Raw genomic sequence first — 15,563 nt, 5'->3', positions numbered from 1 at the left:
AAACTAGCCTAAATGTCTTTTGCTTTCTTTGTTTATTTTGAGAGGATATAATTGGACGAATTTAGAGCAAATTAGGCTCTGTAAGCCAGTAATCATAAGCTGGTTGGATCAGGGGTTTTTTCCCCCATCTTTTTGCTTTCTTACATTTTTATGGTGGTAATGAGGAGAAGCTACAGATGAGAAATACATTTTTTTACATTCTAGTAGAACCTCATTTTACTTGCCATCTGTATTTTATTTATCAATGATAAATAGCAAGTCTTTTGGATTTTTTTGTAAAACAGAATTGCTCTCAAAAACAGATTTACAGTCTCTTTATTTCGGAAAACTGAAGCAAAATCATTAGTGAGAGTATAAATGGGACTATAAAGTAGTAATTGCTATTAAAATGGTAATAATTCCTCTGCTTGGCTGCTCCTTGTGATTCAAAGGTTATTGTGTTCCCACACAGCCATTTGATTTTTTTCAGTTCCCTTTTTCTCTCTTTTACATAATCATTTGTGCTGTCTCTTTCGATTTTCTTTTCAGTTTGAGTGTTAGTGAACATCAGTTCCCATAGTAAATTCTTTGAGAAATTCTGAAATAACAGGATACACACAAGTGCATTGCAGGGAGTTTTTTTTTTTTTTTTTTTTGGTTTGTTGTTGTTTTGTTTTTGTTTCCTTTCTTAGAGATATTAAAAACAATCTCAAAATAACACTTAATGCACTTTATATAATTTAATACATTTAATTTTATTATGATTACACTTTATGCAGCATAAAAAGATAATTTAATATCAGCTACTTTTAAGGTTAATTTATTTGTTTATTAATCAACAATTAAAAATAATTATAAATAAATGCATAAAATAAACAAATGAACTAGTAAATAAATTAAATTAAATGTAAAAACAAATTACACTGAATTTTAAGGACGGCCACATAGTTGGTAGCAACAAAGATAACAACAAACCGGCCATAGGCTTTATTGCACATGTCTTCACCTGTCATCCTCGTTTCCTCTTCCTCTCTGACACCCAAAGGCGCTCTCGCCACACCACAATGTTGTGCAAAATTGACCCTTATCACTTTGGGGTGCAAAGAACAGATCTCTGCTTGATTGATGAATGTTCCTAAAGTGCAGCTTCCAGCCACCTACTTTGCACTCCTCTGACTACACGGTGAACCTCGTAATATTCCATATGTGCTTGATCATTGTCAAGATCATTCACTGGGCCTCAGTGGCTAAGTCCATTATCATATGTCTTTACTGGCCCCGGAAGCAATTTCACATTGACCCACAGAATTTGATTCTGATGAACGAAACAGTGATTGACTAAAGGTAATAGATCGTTCTGCACAAAATTATCACACAACAACATTTAATTAGCCTAAGTAGCTAATTACGTTGAATATTTAAGAAAATAAATGTAAACATTTCCTAGTAAGGTAATTAATAAGTATTTCTATAGTTACGCACAAATATAATGAAGTTACAGTGATGTGCGACAATACACTGTCACATTTCAGCACTTCACATACAGTTTACGGACAGCGACTCTCCTAAGGAGCACTTAAAGTGCATCCTCACACGTTCTTGTTAAGTGCAGTTTTGGGAAATGCACATAAAAATAACTAACTTTCATGAAATCAAGTCATATACTCTATAGAGCATGTCATATCAACATGAGCAATCCTATGATAATAAAAGTATACTATTGTAAACTTTTGATCTCAAAATAGTGTTTGATCCAGAGTTTGAGGTTTAGACTCTTACTAGTTATAATGACTGAAAATGTGAGTTAAGTCTAATGAGGCACATTATTATTAATAACAATGCTGAGAGTTTGGATGGTGTGGCAAATATCACAATGCTACACTGAAAAAAAAAGTCAACCGAAAAAACAAATATTTGATTCATCTAAATTAACTGGTTTTATTCAATTCAGATATATATATGTATATAACAACTGGTTGGTTCATAGTTAGCTAAACGATTATTCACACTGTAAAAAGTGATTAGCTGCAACTGTTACCTTAAAGGGATAGTTCACCCAAAAATGAAAATTCTCTCATCATTTACTCACCCTCATGCCATCCCAGATGTGTATGATTGCTGAACACAAACAATGATTTTTAGAAGAATATCTCAGCTCTGTAGGTCCATACAATGCAAGTCAATAGTGGCCAGAACTTTGAAGGTCCAAAAAGCACATAAAGGCAGCATAAAAGTAATCCATATGACAACAGTGGTTAAATTCATATCTTCAGAAGCGATATGATAGGTGTGGGTGAGAAACAGATCAATATTTACATCCTTTTTTACTATAAATTATCCTCCCTGCCCAATAGGTGGCATTATATATGCACGAAGAATGCGAATCGCCAAAAAACAAAAGAGCAAGAATGGGAAAGTGAAAGTGAAAGTGGAGATTGATAGTAAGGAAAAAAAAAAGGACTTAAATATCGATCTGTTTCTCAACCACACCTATCATATCAATTCTGATTAAACCACTGGAGTATTATGGATTACTTTTATGCTACCTTTATATGCTTTTGGACCTTCAAAGTTCTGGCCACCTTTCACTTGCATTGTATGGACCTACAGAGCTGAAATATTCTTCTAAAAATCTTCGTTTGTGTTCAGCAGAATAAAGAAAGTCATACACATCTGGAAAGGCATGAGGGTGAGTAAATGATGAGAGAATTTTCATTTTTGGGTGAAGTATCCCTTTAAGGAGCTATCTTGCTGTAACCTAATGTATTCAGGTTGATTTAGGGATGTTAAATAATGTTTTTGAAAAATAAAATTAAAAGAGCCTATATTTTGAGTTGTGCAGTTATATTCTTTTTTTTTCAAGAGATTTATTCCATAACTTGCACTTCTGAATCTAAGGTGCACGTTTACTTGATTGTTACTTTCAAAAATGAAGTTTTTTTTTTTTTTAATCCCTTTTGCTCCTAATTTGGAATGCCCAATTCCCACTACTTAGTAGGTCCTCATGGTGGCATGGTTACTCACCTCAATCTGGGTTGCGGAAGACAAGTCTCAGTTGCCTCCGCTTCTGAGACTGTCAATCCGCGCATCTTATCACGTGACTTGTTGTGCATGACACCGCGGAGACTCATAGCACAGGAGGCTCATGCTACTCTCCGTGATCCACGCACAACTTACCACACATCCCATTGAGAGCGAGAACCACTAATCGTGACCACGAGGAGGTTACCCCATGTGACTCTACCCTCCCTGGCAACCGGGCCAATTTGGTTGCTTAAGAGACCTGGCTGGAGTCACTCAGCATGCCCTGGACTTGAACTCGCAACTCCAGGGGTGGTAGTCAGCGTCAATACTCGCTGAGCTACCCAGGCCCCCCCAAAAATAATGTTTTTGACCAGTATATTTAGATTTTACAACATGAAACACATTTTTAAGTTAACATTTGTTTTTTCATAATGTTTAAGTATTTTGTATTCATGCACACTCTAAAAAGTAATAGGCTCGCCCATATTTTTCTGGCTGTGTTGCAGTGATGCTGTTTCAGGAGGTTTGGGGCAAAAGCTTCTGTCGCACTATAGAGAAGCTAGTGGATGTCGTTCAGGAGTACCCTGGGGAGGTGGAGCACATTTTTAGCCCCGCCTGCGTGCCATTGGTCCGCTGCGCTGGTTGCTGTGGTGATGAGAACCTAGAGTGTCACCCTACACTGACTTCCAATACCACCATGCAAGTAAGGATTTTCACTTCAACAAGTTCAAACAACACCTACTGATTCAAAAACAGTCCAAAGGATCTTAACGATATGAACGCATTCTCATATTCTTTTTTTTTTTTTCAAACTGAGGGACAAATTAAAACAATTTTTTTGAAAGCGTAGACAAAGGATAAGTTGTATTTAACATGGGATTTCCTTTTAAATGCATTCTCAAGTTAGCAGGTGCAAAAACTAGTGCTAAAAATTGGGTGAACAGTACAAATCATAATGTTCCTGTTTGTGAATCATTGTGCACTCAACCAATTTATTTCTGGAAATAAAAACATATAAATATACTATTATATGTCTATTTAATAGTATAGGTCTATCTACCTTTCTTTTTAATACATTTATCAATCTGAAAATATATTATATTTACATTTTATATAGTAAGTTTATAGTTAATACCACTATTAGCCACTAACCTGCAATCCTGTAACATTCGACCCTGAAACATTTTGAATGTAACAGGTTTGGAATAACATGTTATATAGTATAATAATAATTAGAATAACAATTTAATCTAAAGATGCTTTGTTGATTGTTGGTCATACTGACCTGACATTTTCTTTCTTTCAAAGAATGACTTTTTTTTTTTTTATTAATGTTATGACTTTTTCAGCTGTTAAAGATTAAGCCAGCAGAGCAGGGTCAGGATTATGTGGAGATGACCTTTGTGGAGCACAAAGCCTGTGAATGTAGGTAAGGGAAAAAAACAATTCAGTATGTTTATGTAACTGAATATGTTTTGCGATGTTATAGAGCTTGGTATTCTTATTATACTGTATGTTTAAATATTGAATATAAATGTTTCATTGAAAAATATTTTTTCTGGGTTTACTGAATTATTTCTTTTGATTTCACATGATTTCATCACTTTGTGACGCCAAGACTAAGAAAGCCGACAACAAAACATGACCGGTAACAAGCTGCAGAGCACTTAAACAATTACTCTTTGGATAGAGAAATTTGATTATAGTGATTACAGTGTTTCTTCATTTCAATGTAGATGGAAACCCAGAAATCGAGGGAGAAAAAGGAAGGAGAAACAACGAGTGAAAGATTGTGACACGTAAGTTAAATGTGATGAAATGACTGTAGAATTGAAAGGGTAATATAAAACAAAAAGGATGTGGCAGAGTGTAAAAGTCAGTATAAAGGCAGTTAAAGGAGCACTAAGTAATTTATTTGCTAATTTCTTAACTTTTAAACAGAAAGAAATAGTAATAGTAGAACAGTATTATTGAATAACCTGTTTAAAACCACTCTCTAGTTATATAAGTCTTAGAGAAAAAGCTGCTTCATTCTACATTCATAAGCACTGCCATGTTGACATCATATGACCTGCTAACCCCTTGTAAATTAATTATGGGTAACTGCGAGTAGTGCATTTTTACAGTGACCTTCTGTTTTTACATGCTGATGGCGCTAAGTGGCAGTGAAGAAAACGTTTTTTGTCTACATAGGCATCTTCCTTCTACGCTGTAAAAAGTGATAACGTCCAATTGTTACCTTAAAGGAATAGTTCACCCAAAAATGAAAATTCTCTCATCATTTACTCACCCTCATGCCATCCCAGATGTGTATGACTTTCTGTCTTCTGCTGAACACAAAAATAGATTTTTAGAAAAATATTTCAGCTCTGTAGGTCCATACAATGCAAGTGAATGGTGACCAACATTTTAAAGCTTTAAAAAGCACATAAAGGCCGCATAAAGGTAATCCATAAAATTCCAGTGTTTTAATCCATGACTTCTGAAGCTATCCAATTGGTTTTGGGTGAGAACAGACCAAAACATAACTCCTTTTTCACAATAAATCCCGACATCAACAGTCTCCTTTCAAGCTCGATTACACTTCCTAGCACCATCTAGTGCTGTGCACATGCGTCAAGCGCAAGGAAGTGTAATCGATCTTGAAATCATGATAGTGCCTAGAGACTGCAATGGCAAGATGTTGGACAGACTGGTCTAGTGATGCCAGACGGTGGCAATGGACCCACTCCGCAGATCTTCTCGGCAACCGAGCGATGAATTGTTACAGCACCACAAGATCTATTACCACGTCGGCATCATGCTCCTCTGCCAGCAGTCACCGGCTACAGGCGTCACGGAGCTTGGGCGAATGACAGCGTAATTTCCTCCCAAAATCCCGGGTTTCGGCACCACTGAAGCACACTCTTTTGTGGGTGTAGGAAGGAGGATGCGGGAGCCGGCTGCCCTTATATCCCTCTCCAGCTCTCACTGCAACACAAAACAGCTGTTAGAATTAGTTATATTTTCCCACAGGTGTCAATCCTTATCGCTCTTCCTCTTCCGGCCTCACTCTCCACAGACGTTGCTCGGTCACGCCCCCATCTCCACAGTTGGTAAAGAACATCTGGCATTCAATGTGTTATTTAGGTTCATTTATCATGGGTCGCAAACCTTTCATTAGGCAACTATTCTTTATTTAAGGCTATTATATTCGCTAGGCTGTTGTATTGATATTGGAAGTTCTATTCATAATGTTTCCCCCTTTTACCCGTTATAAAATTGTACACCGGTGTTGTCCCTTGTACTAAGTAGAAACGGTAATACCGTACACCGTGGCAACCCTAGTGTCCATGGCAGGACACCACGAAGGAAGCCGCTGCTTTCCAACTAACTGAATTCTGAAGTTTTCCAAAAACCACCTTGACACTCCACACCGCTAATGGGAAAATGTTTTGTGGACTGATGAAACTAAGGTTGAATTTTTTGAGAAGAACACGCTGCACTATGTATGGCCTCAGAAAACCAGCTAATTCCAAAGGGTTCACATACTTCTTCTTGCCACTGTACATTCCAAGGACACAAGGACATGGAGTGTGTTGTTCTGTAGGCTTTAACAGCACACTAACATAGATATGTGCTTTCTTACAGGTGTCAGCCTCCTCGCAGGTAAACACTGACTTGCCGTGATCTCAGCCAATCACGTGCACCCGCCCCCTTCTGTGCGACCTCATCATCCTCATCACTCTCTTATGGATGCTGCCATTGCTCTGCACCTCAGGATCCCAGATGCAGAGTTGTAATGGTGACGTGGCTTCTCTTTAGCACATGGGGTGGGTGGGGGGGGCTTTCAGTGATCTACACAGGAAGAATCTGTTGTGTGGTGACTTAACCTGACATTAGCTTCTCATAACTCTTTTAAGAAGAAAAACCAGTGGACCAAACCAAAAATCTGAGACTGACCCAAATGACTTATATATTATTAGTATATTGTAATATTATTTTTGAGTTGTTATAAAAGTAGTAATAGAAGGGGTAGCACTGATTTATTTGCCAGCTCAACATTTTCCAAGTCTTCCCTCATATTTATTCAAATCCACTGCAATAAAATAAACTTGGTTGCATTTCATGATTCACATAAAATAATTCAATTTTTTATGTGTTCGTAAGTCTAGAAAGAATAACTGAAATAACATACAAAAGATTATTTTTGTAACCATGAACTTGTCACTGACAAGTATGCAAATAAGACATTACCGCTATGCTGAGACTATATTCAACTTTAATTAGGTGAAAACAGTGTTAGGTGATGTTTTCATCCTCATAGGGATAGTTCACCCAAAAAATGAAAATTCTCTCATCATTTACTCACCCTCATGCCATCCCAGATGTGTATGACTTTTTCATCTGCTGAACACAAATGAAGATTTAAAAAAATATATCTTAGCTCTGTAGGTCCATACAATGCAAGTGAATAGTGGCCAGAACTGTGAAGCTCCAAAAAGCACATAAAGGCAGCATAAAAGTAATCCATATGACTCCAGTGGTTAAATCCATGTCTTCAGAAGCGTTATGATAGGTGTAGGTGAGAAACAGATATTCTTCTTTTGTTTTTGATGATTCACATTCTTTGTGCATATCGCCACCTACTGGGCAGGGAGGAACATTTATAGTAAAAATGGACTTAAATATTGATCTATTTCAATGCCACACCTATCATATCGCTTCTGAAGTTATAGATTTAACCACTGGAGTCGAGTGGATTACTTTTATGCTGCCTTTATGTGCTTTTTGGACCTTCAAAGTCCTGGCCACCACTGGACATGCAGAGGTGAAATATCCTTCTACAAATCTTTGTTTGTGTTCTGCAGAAGAAAGAACGTCTTACACATCTGGGGTGGCATGAGGGTGAGTAAATGATGAGAGAATTTTCATTTTTGGGAGAACTATCCCTTTAAAGTATTTGCTTCATTTGTTTCATTTAAAGCTTTTCAATGGGTTTAGACCTTAAGTTGAGCATCAAAGAAGTGGAGTGAGATCCTGACCTCTAGTGGTAATAATGTAATAATAACACACAACCTGCTTAATACATGCCATTTCAACTTTGAAAAAAATCAAATGTTAATGTTGTAAATTGTTCAAGGACAAAGACTTAACAGAGCAGTCAAGAGGAACCGAGACAGACACTCAGCATGATATGACTGAATGTCAGTGATTTGCTCTTTTTTTTTTTTTCTATATTTTTTTCAATGAAACGACTGAATTTTCCACACTTCGGACTCAGATGTGTAAAGTGCTGGAATTAAACCAAAGAAGCATTGTTATCTAAGCTGCTGACTGAGTATAGGGCCCTAAACACAAATGCAACTGTCTTCCACCAAAGGGTTATTAGATTCCCACTGTATAAAAAGTTGTCTGTTTTTCCAAATATTTTAATATGTATTATTATTATTAATATTATTATACAGATTTTAGAGTTCCTTTCTTAATAGGGTGACTGTTATTTGTTTGTTGTTTCTGATTTTCATTAAACATATTTTATGAAAGGTTTCGTAATGTAAGTGTGTGTGAGTGTGTGTGCACATTTTGAATAGATAGAGGAAAATGCTGCAGGTTATTTTGTATGTACTGTTGATGAGGTCTTTATAAAATGTCACTTATGTGCAACTCTTAATAAAGAGATACATTCAGTAATTCTGTGGTATGATGACACGTTATTGTTAACATGATTATTACATAATATGCTCTATAGTATCTAAAAAAATTTTTGCAATAGTAAGTCAGTCTACTATGTCCCTGTGAGGTTACTGAATTTATGTAAAAGCATAAAGCATACCAGATATTTATTTAGAGGGAGAATCAATCTGGTCTAGTGACATGGTCTCCATATTTTAGACAGGGGTGTCCCGTCTCCCCTTTTTTGTTTTTGGTAGTTGCCGAATCTCTAAATATTTACATTACACAATGTTCAGGGGGTCAGGGTATTCAAGTTGCTGAACAAATTTTCCTAATTTGTCAACTGGCAGATGATACCTGTTTATTTTTAAAAGATGAAAACCAAGTTCCTATTATTCTGGACGCTCTTAAGTTATTTTCACATGCATCTGGGCTCTCAGTCGGTCAAAACAAAAGTGAAATCTTGGCAGTTCACAGTCATGATAAAACACAAATTGCAGGTATCAAGCTAAAAAAAAACTCTGTTAGGTTTCTGGGCATTTTAATAACCAAGTCAGTTTCTGATAGAATTACAGATAATTTTTCACAACGGTTGCACAAAACGAAGAATGTGTTTAATTGTTGGCTTCAGAGAAATGTATCAATTTGTGGACGTGTTCTTATTTCAAAAGCTGAGGGCATCTCCATTATAGTATACCCTGCCCTATCTCTATATGTTGATTCTAAGACCAATTCAGCCATTGATTCTTTACTGTTTATATGTATGTGAAAAAATAAAACCGAATATGTTAAAAGAAAGACATTGATAAGAAGCAACTTGGAGGGAGGTGTGAATGCTCTGTATTTTAGTACTCTTAATCACGTTAATAAAATTAATTGGATTAAACACTGTTTAGCTGTTGATGATCACTCATTATGATTTTATATACCAAAATTGATTTTTAACAAATGTGGTGGATTAAAGTTCCTATTGTCTTGTGATTTTAAGTGTAACAAACTCCCCATTAAGCTCAATAACTTTCATAAACAAGCCTTAGATGCATGTAAAATGGCCTTTAAGCATAACTTTTCCCCCCACAGGAGTATAATATGGAAAAATCAACATATATTGCTCAGGAATAAGTCCATGTTTATAAAGGACTGGTTTGATAACGGTATAGTTTTTATCTTAGGCGATGAAAAATGATGGTGAGATTTATTCTTATAGAGAATTTGTTGAAATTTCAGGAGTGAATAAATCTCCAAGAGTTTATTCTAGGGTAGTTAAATGCATCTCACCAAAATTATTGCATTTCATTAAATCTCAGCATAGTTATAATTTCCCAATTTGTGAAATACCTAAATTATCCATTGGAGGTATGGAACTTGAAAACACTTAATGTAACAATTTATGGATTAGAAGGAACCTTATTCAAAATAACAGCTGTCAATCTAAAACTTTTCTCGAATGGAAATTGGAATACCCTCTTCTTACTGAAGTAATTCTTGGGCTGGTATAAATAGGTTTTTGTTGCCTAATAAAATGAAGGAGGTTTATTTTAAAATGTTACAGAAGTACTACCCTTGTAATGCTTTTTTATCCAAATTTCAATTTGATAAATCTTCTCACTGTACATTTTGTAACACTAATATTGAAACTATACCACATTTGTTTTTTGAATGTGACTATGTAAAGGATTTCTGGGAAGAAATACCAGTGCTGGTTTTTAAAAATTATAATTAGCTTTTTATTTTACAGGTTAACTCTGTATTGTTTTTACATTTGGATACTGGGGTAAATATGATGGATGACATGCTAAAAGTGTTAATTTTGTGTGGTCATTTTCATATACACAAATGCAATGTTACTGATTCAAGACCCAATTGATTTAAAATTATTTTACGACTCCCTGTGCTCATTATCTAGTACAAAAAAGCAAATAAAACCTCTCTTTTGTTGAGAAGATTGGTTATATAAGATTAAAATACCTCAAGAGTGCATTATGTCCATGTGTGTTTTTTTTTTTAATTGTTATTTTATTATACTTTTATGTTACAGTATTATGAATGTTTGTGTAACAAATTCAGGAGTGTTGCCTTTATCTTCTAAATCCCCTGTACAATGTTTAATTTCAAAAATAAATAAAAGAGAGAGAAAAAAAAACTTCCCTTTGGGGAAATCCTCACCGCCATTTTGGAAGTCCTTCCTTCAGTGAGCGAGGAAAGTTTCTGTTGACAGACCCTCAACCCCTCGATTTCGACTGAGGGAGCAAGCCTACTCTGATGTACTCTTCAGGCAGCACCATATCCCACAGTGCAACTCGATTGGGTGACAGCAGAGTGTGCTTCATAAACTCCACCCCCAAACAACTCTAATGTATGATGGAAGTGAAGTTAGGTCAATTAAGCAGTTTAGAAAAGTTATATTGAGATTTAACAGCATAATACTTGTAGCTACCTTAAGCTGTTTATCACACAGTTACAGCCTATGTGTCCATTGTTATGTTAACATTTTCATTTGTGCAAATCTTGATTAATCCTGTGTAAATATGTGAAATATAATGTGGTTCAGTAGGCTAATTCTGTGGCACAAATTGCCAAATGTAAGCTAACTGAAAAACAAACAGAACAAATTTATTTTCATTTTACAATCTATAGCTGTGTTAATATACTATTATGTGTAACATATGATCTAAAAGTAATTAAATATCGTATTTACAAAGTTATATTGACATACATCATAAAAAGAATTTTGTAGTATTTCTACCCAGGCAGTGAATATTGTACTCATTAAAAGTTCTATGAGCCAGTTTAAACGCTATGATGTCAGACGGGGACCCATTTTCACGGGCAGACTCATTTGATTGCAACACAAATGAGGGCCATATCTGGTTATAACTGAGGTGCAGATAAAAAGTCAATATTGACATTATACAGGAGCATGCTTGGACCGATATAGAGCACAACGGTCAGGTTCCGGAAGTAAAAATCCTATTAATTTAGATGAACTGATTTTCAACGATAACTTAACTTTAAAGACAGACATAGTCCATCTGCATTATCTCAGCATCATTGTTTACAAATCGTGTTTGATAGCGGAATTCATGGTAAACAACTACATTACCTATGGTACAGCAGAGAAAGCTTTCCTAATCAGAGAACTGCGTACAACAAAACCTGCGAAACGTGGCTCGGTGCGACCACACGCTCCCATGACACACTGTGAATGACGCAATCAAGTCGGTCTCCCTTTACCCTTAAACTACTTTTATATTTGTACATATCGGGATATTTTGCAATAATCGTAAATATATTGTTTCTATACTTATAATCAACAACCTAAAATCAATAGTTTTATTTATTCCCATAGGTTTTTCTTCAGTTTTTTGGGATTGTAGTTTGTGCCCTCAGGAAAAACGGTAAGTACACAACCTTGTACCTTTGTCTTTATGTCAGATTTTAAAATACTTTTTTGCCTCAAAACAAAGTTGGTGATGTTGTGATTCACATCGGAGCTGGTTGGTTTGGTTCACGGCTCACAACTCTTTTATAAAGGATTTTATAAAAAGTCTATGGAAGAAATTAATGGGGAAAATACTTCCGGAACCCAGATGGCTGAAAAAGTGGGTGGCGATTGTTGCGCTCTATTAGATTACGAAAATGTAGTCACTAAAACTGATTTAAGTCTTCTAGATAGTATACATCATAAGGCCCTTAGGTTTTGTTGTTGAGCCATCCAGACTACCCCAATAATTAATTTGCAGGTGGAAACAGGTGAGATACCTCTAGACTTGCATCTGAAGAAACTATCATTAGCATACTGAACTAGGCTTAAAGGAGTAGGCATATTGCAGCAAATGTACTGGAAAATTGCTGGGAATATCAAAGTGCACAAGGCAAAGGCTTTGGATGGAGTATTAGCAAAGTGGCAGAAAAATAAAAGATTTCAAATATTAATATAGGACCCTCTCTAACCATTGGAGTAGTTCCACCATGGTTATACCCAGCAATTAATAGACACTAGTCTGGTTGAAAATAGAGAAATGTATGATGGGGATGTCTGTAAATAAGTTATGAGGAGAGTTACATAAGTAGAAATTATTATTCAGCCCTACAGATATTTACTGATGGATCTCAGGATCCAGAACTGTCAAAAACTGGTATTGAACTATACCGGAACTTCAATCATCTATTAGTAAGAGATTAACAGATGGATTATCAATGTATTCTGTAGAGTTCCCTATCTGTCACTCACTCGACGTTGTGTCGTAGTGACACTAGGGGTCATTCTTGGGAGCCCGAGACACCTCTGGTCTTTGATAAAAGGCCAATGAAAATTGGCGAGTGGTATCTGCATGCCACTCCCCCGGACATACGGGTATAAAAGGAGCTGGTATGCAACCACTCATTCAGATTTTCTCTTCGGAGCTGAACGGTCATGCTAATTGAGCTTAATACTACTGTTCATTCACCTCTGCTGGATCTGACGGCGCATTTCAGCGGCTTCTCCCTCCTCTGCACTGGTGCACTGCAGAGAATGCCCCTTGGCGCTTCGGCAGAAAAACTAGAGAGAAAATTTTCTGAAAGAGCTTTTTCCCTCTAAAAGAGTGTACATTTCTCTAAAAGAGCGCACACAAAAAACACGTCTTTTTAAAGATGCCTTTCTGATTGTGTGTTATTCCTGGTTGCGGTCATTATCTCTCAACTTCGGATGGTCATGATAATAGCTCATCATCTTCGCGGGCTCCGAACAAGAAGACAGACTTGCCGTGAGACGAGCCGGCGAACTCATCCGGAAGTCCGATTGGGGCAGACGAGCGTGCCGGGGAATGGGAGGTCCGCAGGGGATACCTGGTGGAGACGATCCCATTGGGGTCCCCAAATCGCCCCCAGTGCTAGCCGCACTGGCCTCATAGCTGTAGGAAGAAGGACCGAGGCAGGGAGCCACTGGGGTGGCTTGCTTTCTTACGTCGGGTTAGAGTGGAACCCTCCGCTCTCCCCTGAACCCTCGCGGTTTGATGATTGGTTTCTGGGCTCGCGGCGCTGCTCAAAGCAGCCATGCCATTCCATTCATTCCAGTGCCATTCTTCCCGGAAGTGCATGAGGTGCTGACGAAGTCGTGGGAGGCACCTTTTACTGCCCGGCCCCGATTCCGCAGTTCCCCCGCTCTCTCAACCCTCGATGGCGTGGCGGCCAGGGGCTATACGGTGATTCCCTTGGTGGATAAGGCACTCACAGTGCACCTATGCCCACAAAGCGCCGCCACCTGGCACGGACGCCCTAAGCTCCCGTCCAAGCCCTGTAGGCTCACGTCGTCCCTGACGGCTAAGGCCTACAGTGCTGCTGGACAAGCCGCCTCTGCCCTGCACGCCATGGCTCTCCTGCAGGTCCACCAAGCCAAGGCGCTGAAAGAACTGCACGAGGGTAGTTCCGCCCCAGATTTGATGGAGGAACTGCGCTCGGCGACCGACCTCGCTCTCCGAGCGACGAAGGTCACGGCGCGGTCTCTTGGGCGGACGATGGCCACACTAGTGGTCCAGGAGCGCCACCTTTGGCTCAACCTGGTCGAGATGGGCGAGGCCGACAAGACACGGTTCCTTGCTGCCCCCATTTCCCAGGTGGGCCTACTTGGCGACACCGTCGAGGACTTTGCCCAGCAGTTCTCGATGGTGAAGCAGCAGACAGAGGCAATCCGGCACATCCTGCCCCGGCGCAGCTCAAGATCGTACACCCCGTCTGCTCGTCGCCAAGGGCGTCCCCCTGCGGTGACTGCACCGGCTCTGCCACAGCCCGCCCCTCCGGCGTGGAGCCCACTGCAGGAAGCCGACGCCACCCATCTCACAGCCCGTGCCGAAGAACCCACGGAGGTCCTCAAAGTGCCCCTGAGACGGGTGACCCAGGGATGAGGGAACACACTCACGTGGAGCTGGTAAGAAGGCCACTCCATCCCCCAGTGGAGGGCCGGGTGGAAAATCTTTTGTTGCCTTTTTGTTTGATTTCGCCGCATGCCCAAGTGGCTGCGGTACCCAACAGTTCAGCAAAAGAGCGGCTTCCTTCCTCCCTGGGTCACATACCCGGTGACATATGGTCATCACCACGACTACCGTCCACGGGCTTTTTCTTGCAGGATTGGCGCTCCAGCGGTGGCCTTTCCGCCCCTGAGCGCCCAGCTGTGGCACACAGCCGCCCCCGATGTGGCAGTCTCCACGGGTTATGAGGACAGGCCTCTTCCTCCCCCGTCCCAGGCTGTTCCGGGGGTGGTCACAAGGAGCCAGGTAAGTGCTTCGATGTCCCTAGACTCAGCACGGCCACGATGTGGTGTGGCACCTCGCGCTCCGCCCCGCCGCTCTGCCCCACCTGCCGGCACGTCTGACGATGTTGTCCCTTTGGTCCCCCTCGCGCGGAACTTGGACGCATGGCTTGCGCTTTCCAATCCGTCTCGATGGCTGATCCAGACCGTCTGACTCGGCTACACGATTCAGTTCGCCAGGCGCCCACCAGGTTCAGCGGTATTCACTTCACCTTGGTCAAGGGTGAAAACGCTGCCACCCTGCGTGCGGAGATCGCTACCCTCCTACGGAAGGACGCGATAGAACCTGTCCTTCCAGCTGAGATGAAGAAAGGGTTTTACAGCCCCTACTTCATCGTACCGAAAAAAGGCGGTGGGTTGCGGCCAATCTTGGACTTGCGAGTACTGAACCGGGCTTTACACAGACTCCCATTCAAGATGCTGATGCAAAAACGCATTCTGGTGAGCGTCCGACATCAAGATTGGTTCGCGGTGGTAGACCTGAAGGATGCATACTTCCACGTCTCGATCCTTCCTCGACACAGACCTTCCTGCAGTTTGCGTTCGAGGGTCAGGCGTATCAGTACAAAGTCCCCCCTTTCGGCCTGTCCCTGTCTCCTCGCGTCTTTACGAAGAT

The 15,563-nt window shown here is 39.6% G+C and overlaps 1 protein-coding gene across 2 annotated transcripts in view; it reads left to right on the top strand.

Moving 5' to 3' along the window:
• Positions 1-8,685, top strand: part of LOC127454886 (vascular endothelial growth factor A-like) — a 50,375-nt gene extending 41,690 nt beyond the window's left edge. For both annotated transcript variants that reach the window (XM_051722381.1, XM_051722382.1), the window contains 5 exons: positions 3,510-3,706; positions 4,353-4,432; positions 4,622-4,651; positions 4,740-4,802; positions 6,634-8,685. In XM_051722381.1, the coding sequence (XP_051578341.1) occupies positions 3,510-3,706; positions 4,353-4,432; positions 4,622-4,651; positions 4,740-4,802; positions 6,634-6,655 (392 nt within the window). In that variant the 3' untranslated portion in view covers positions 6,656-8,685. The remainder of the gene's footprint in view (positions 1-3,509; positions 3,707-4,352; positions 4,433-4,621; positions 4,652-4,739; positions 4,803-6,633) is intronic.
• The last annotated feature ends 6,878 nt before the right edge of the window (positions 8,686-15,563 follow it).

The sequence above is a fragment of the Myxocyprinus asiaticus genome, chromosome 17, assembly GCF_019703515.2.
Source record: "Myxocyprinus asiaticus isolate MX2 ecotype Aquarium Trade chromosome 17, UBuf_Myxa_2, whole genome shotgun sequence".
Taxonomy (NCBI): Eukaryota; Metazoa; Chordata; class Actinopteri; order Cypriniformes; family Catostomidae; genus Myxocyprinus; species Myxocyprinus asiaticus.
Note: the sequence above shows the minus strand (reverse complement) of the source record. Positions and strands in the feature narration are given on the sequence as shown.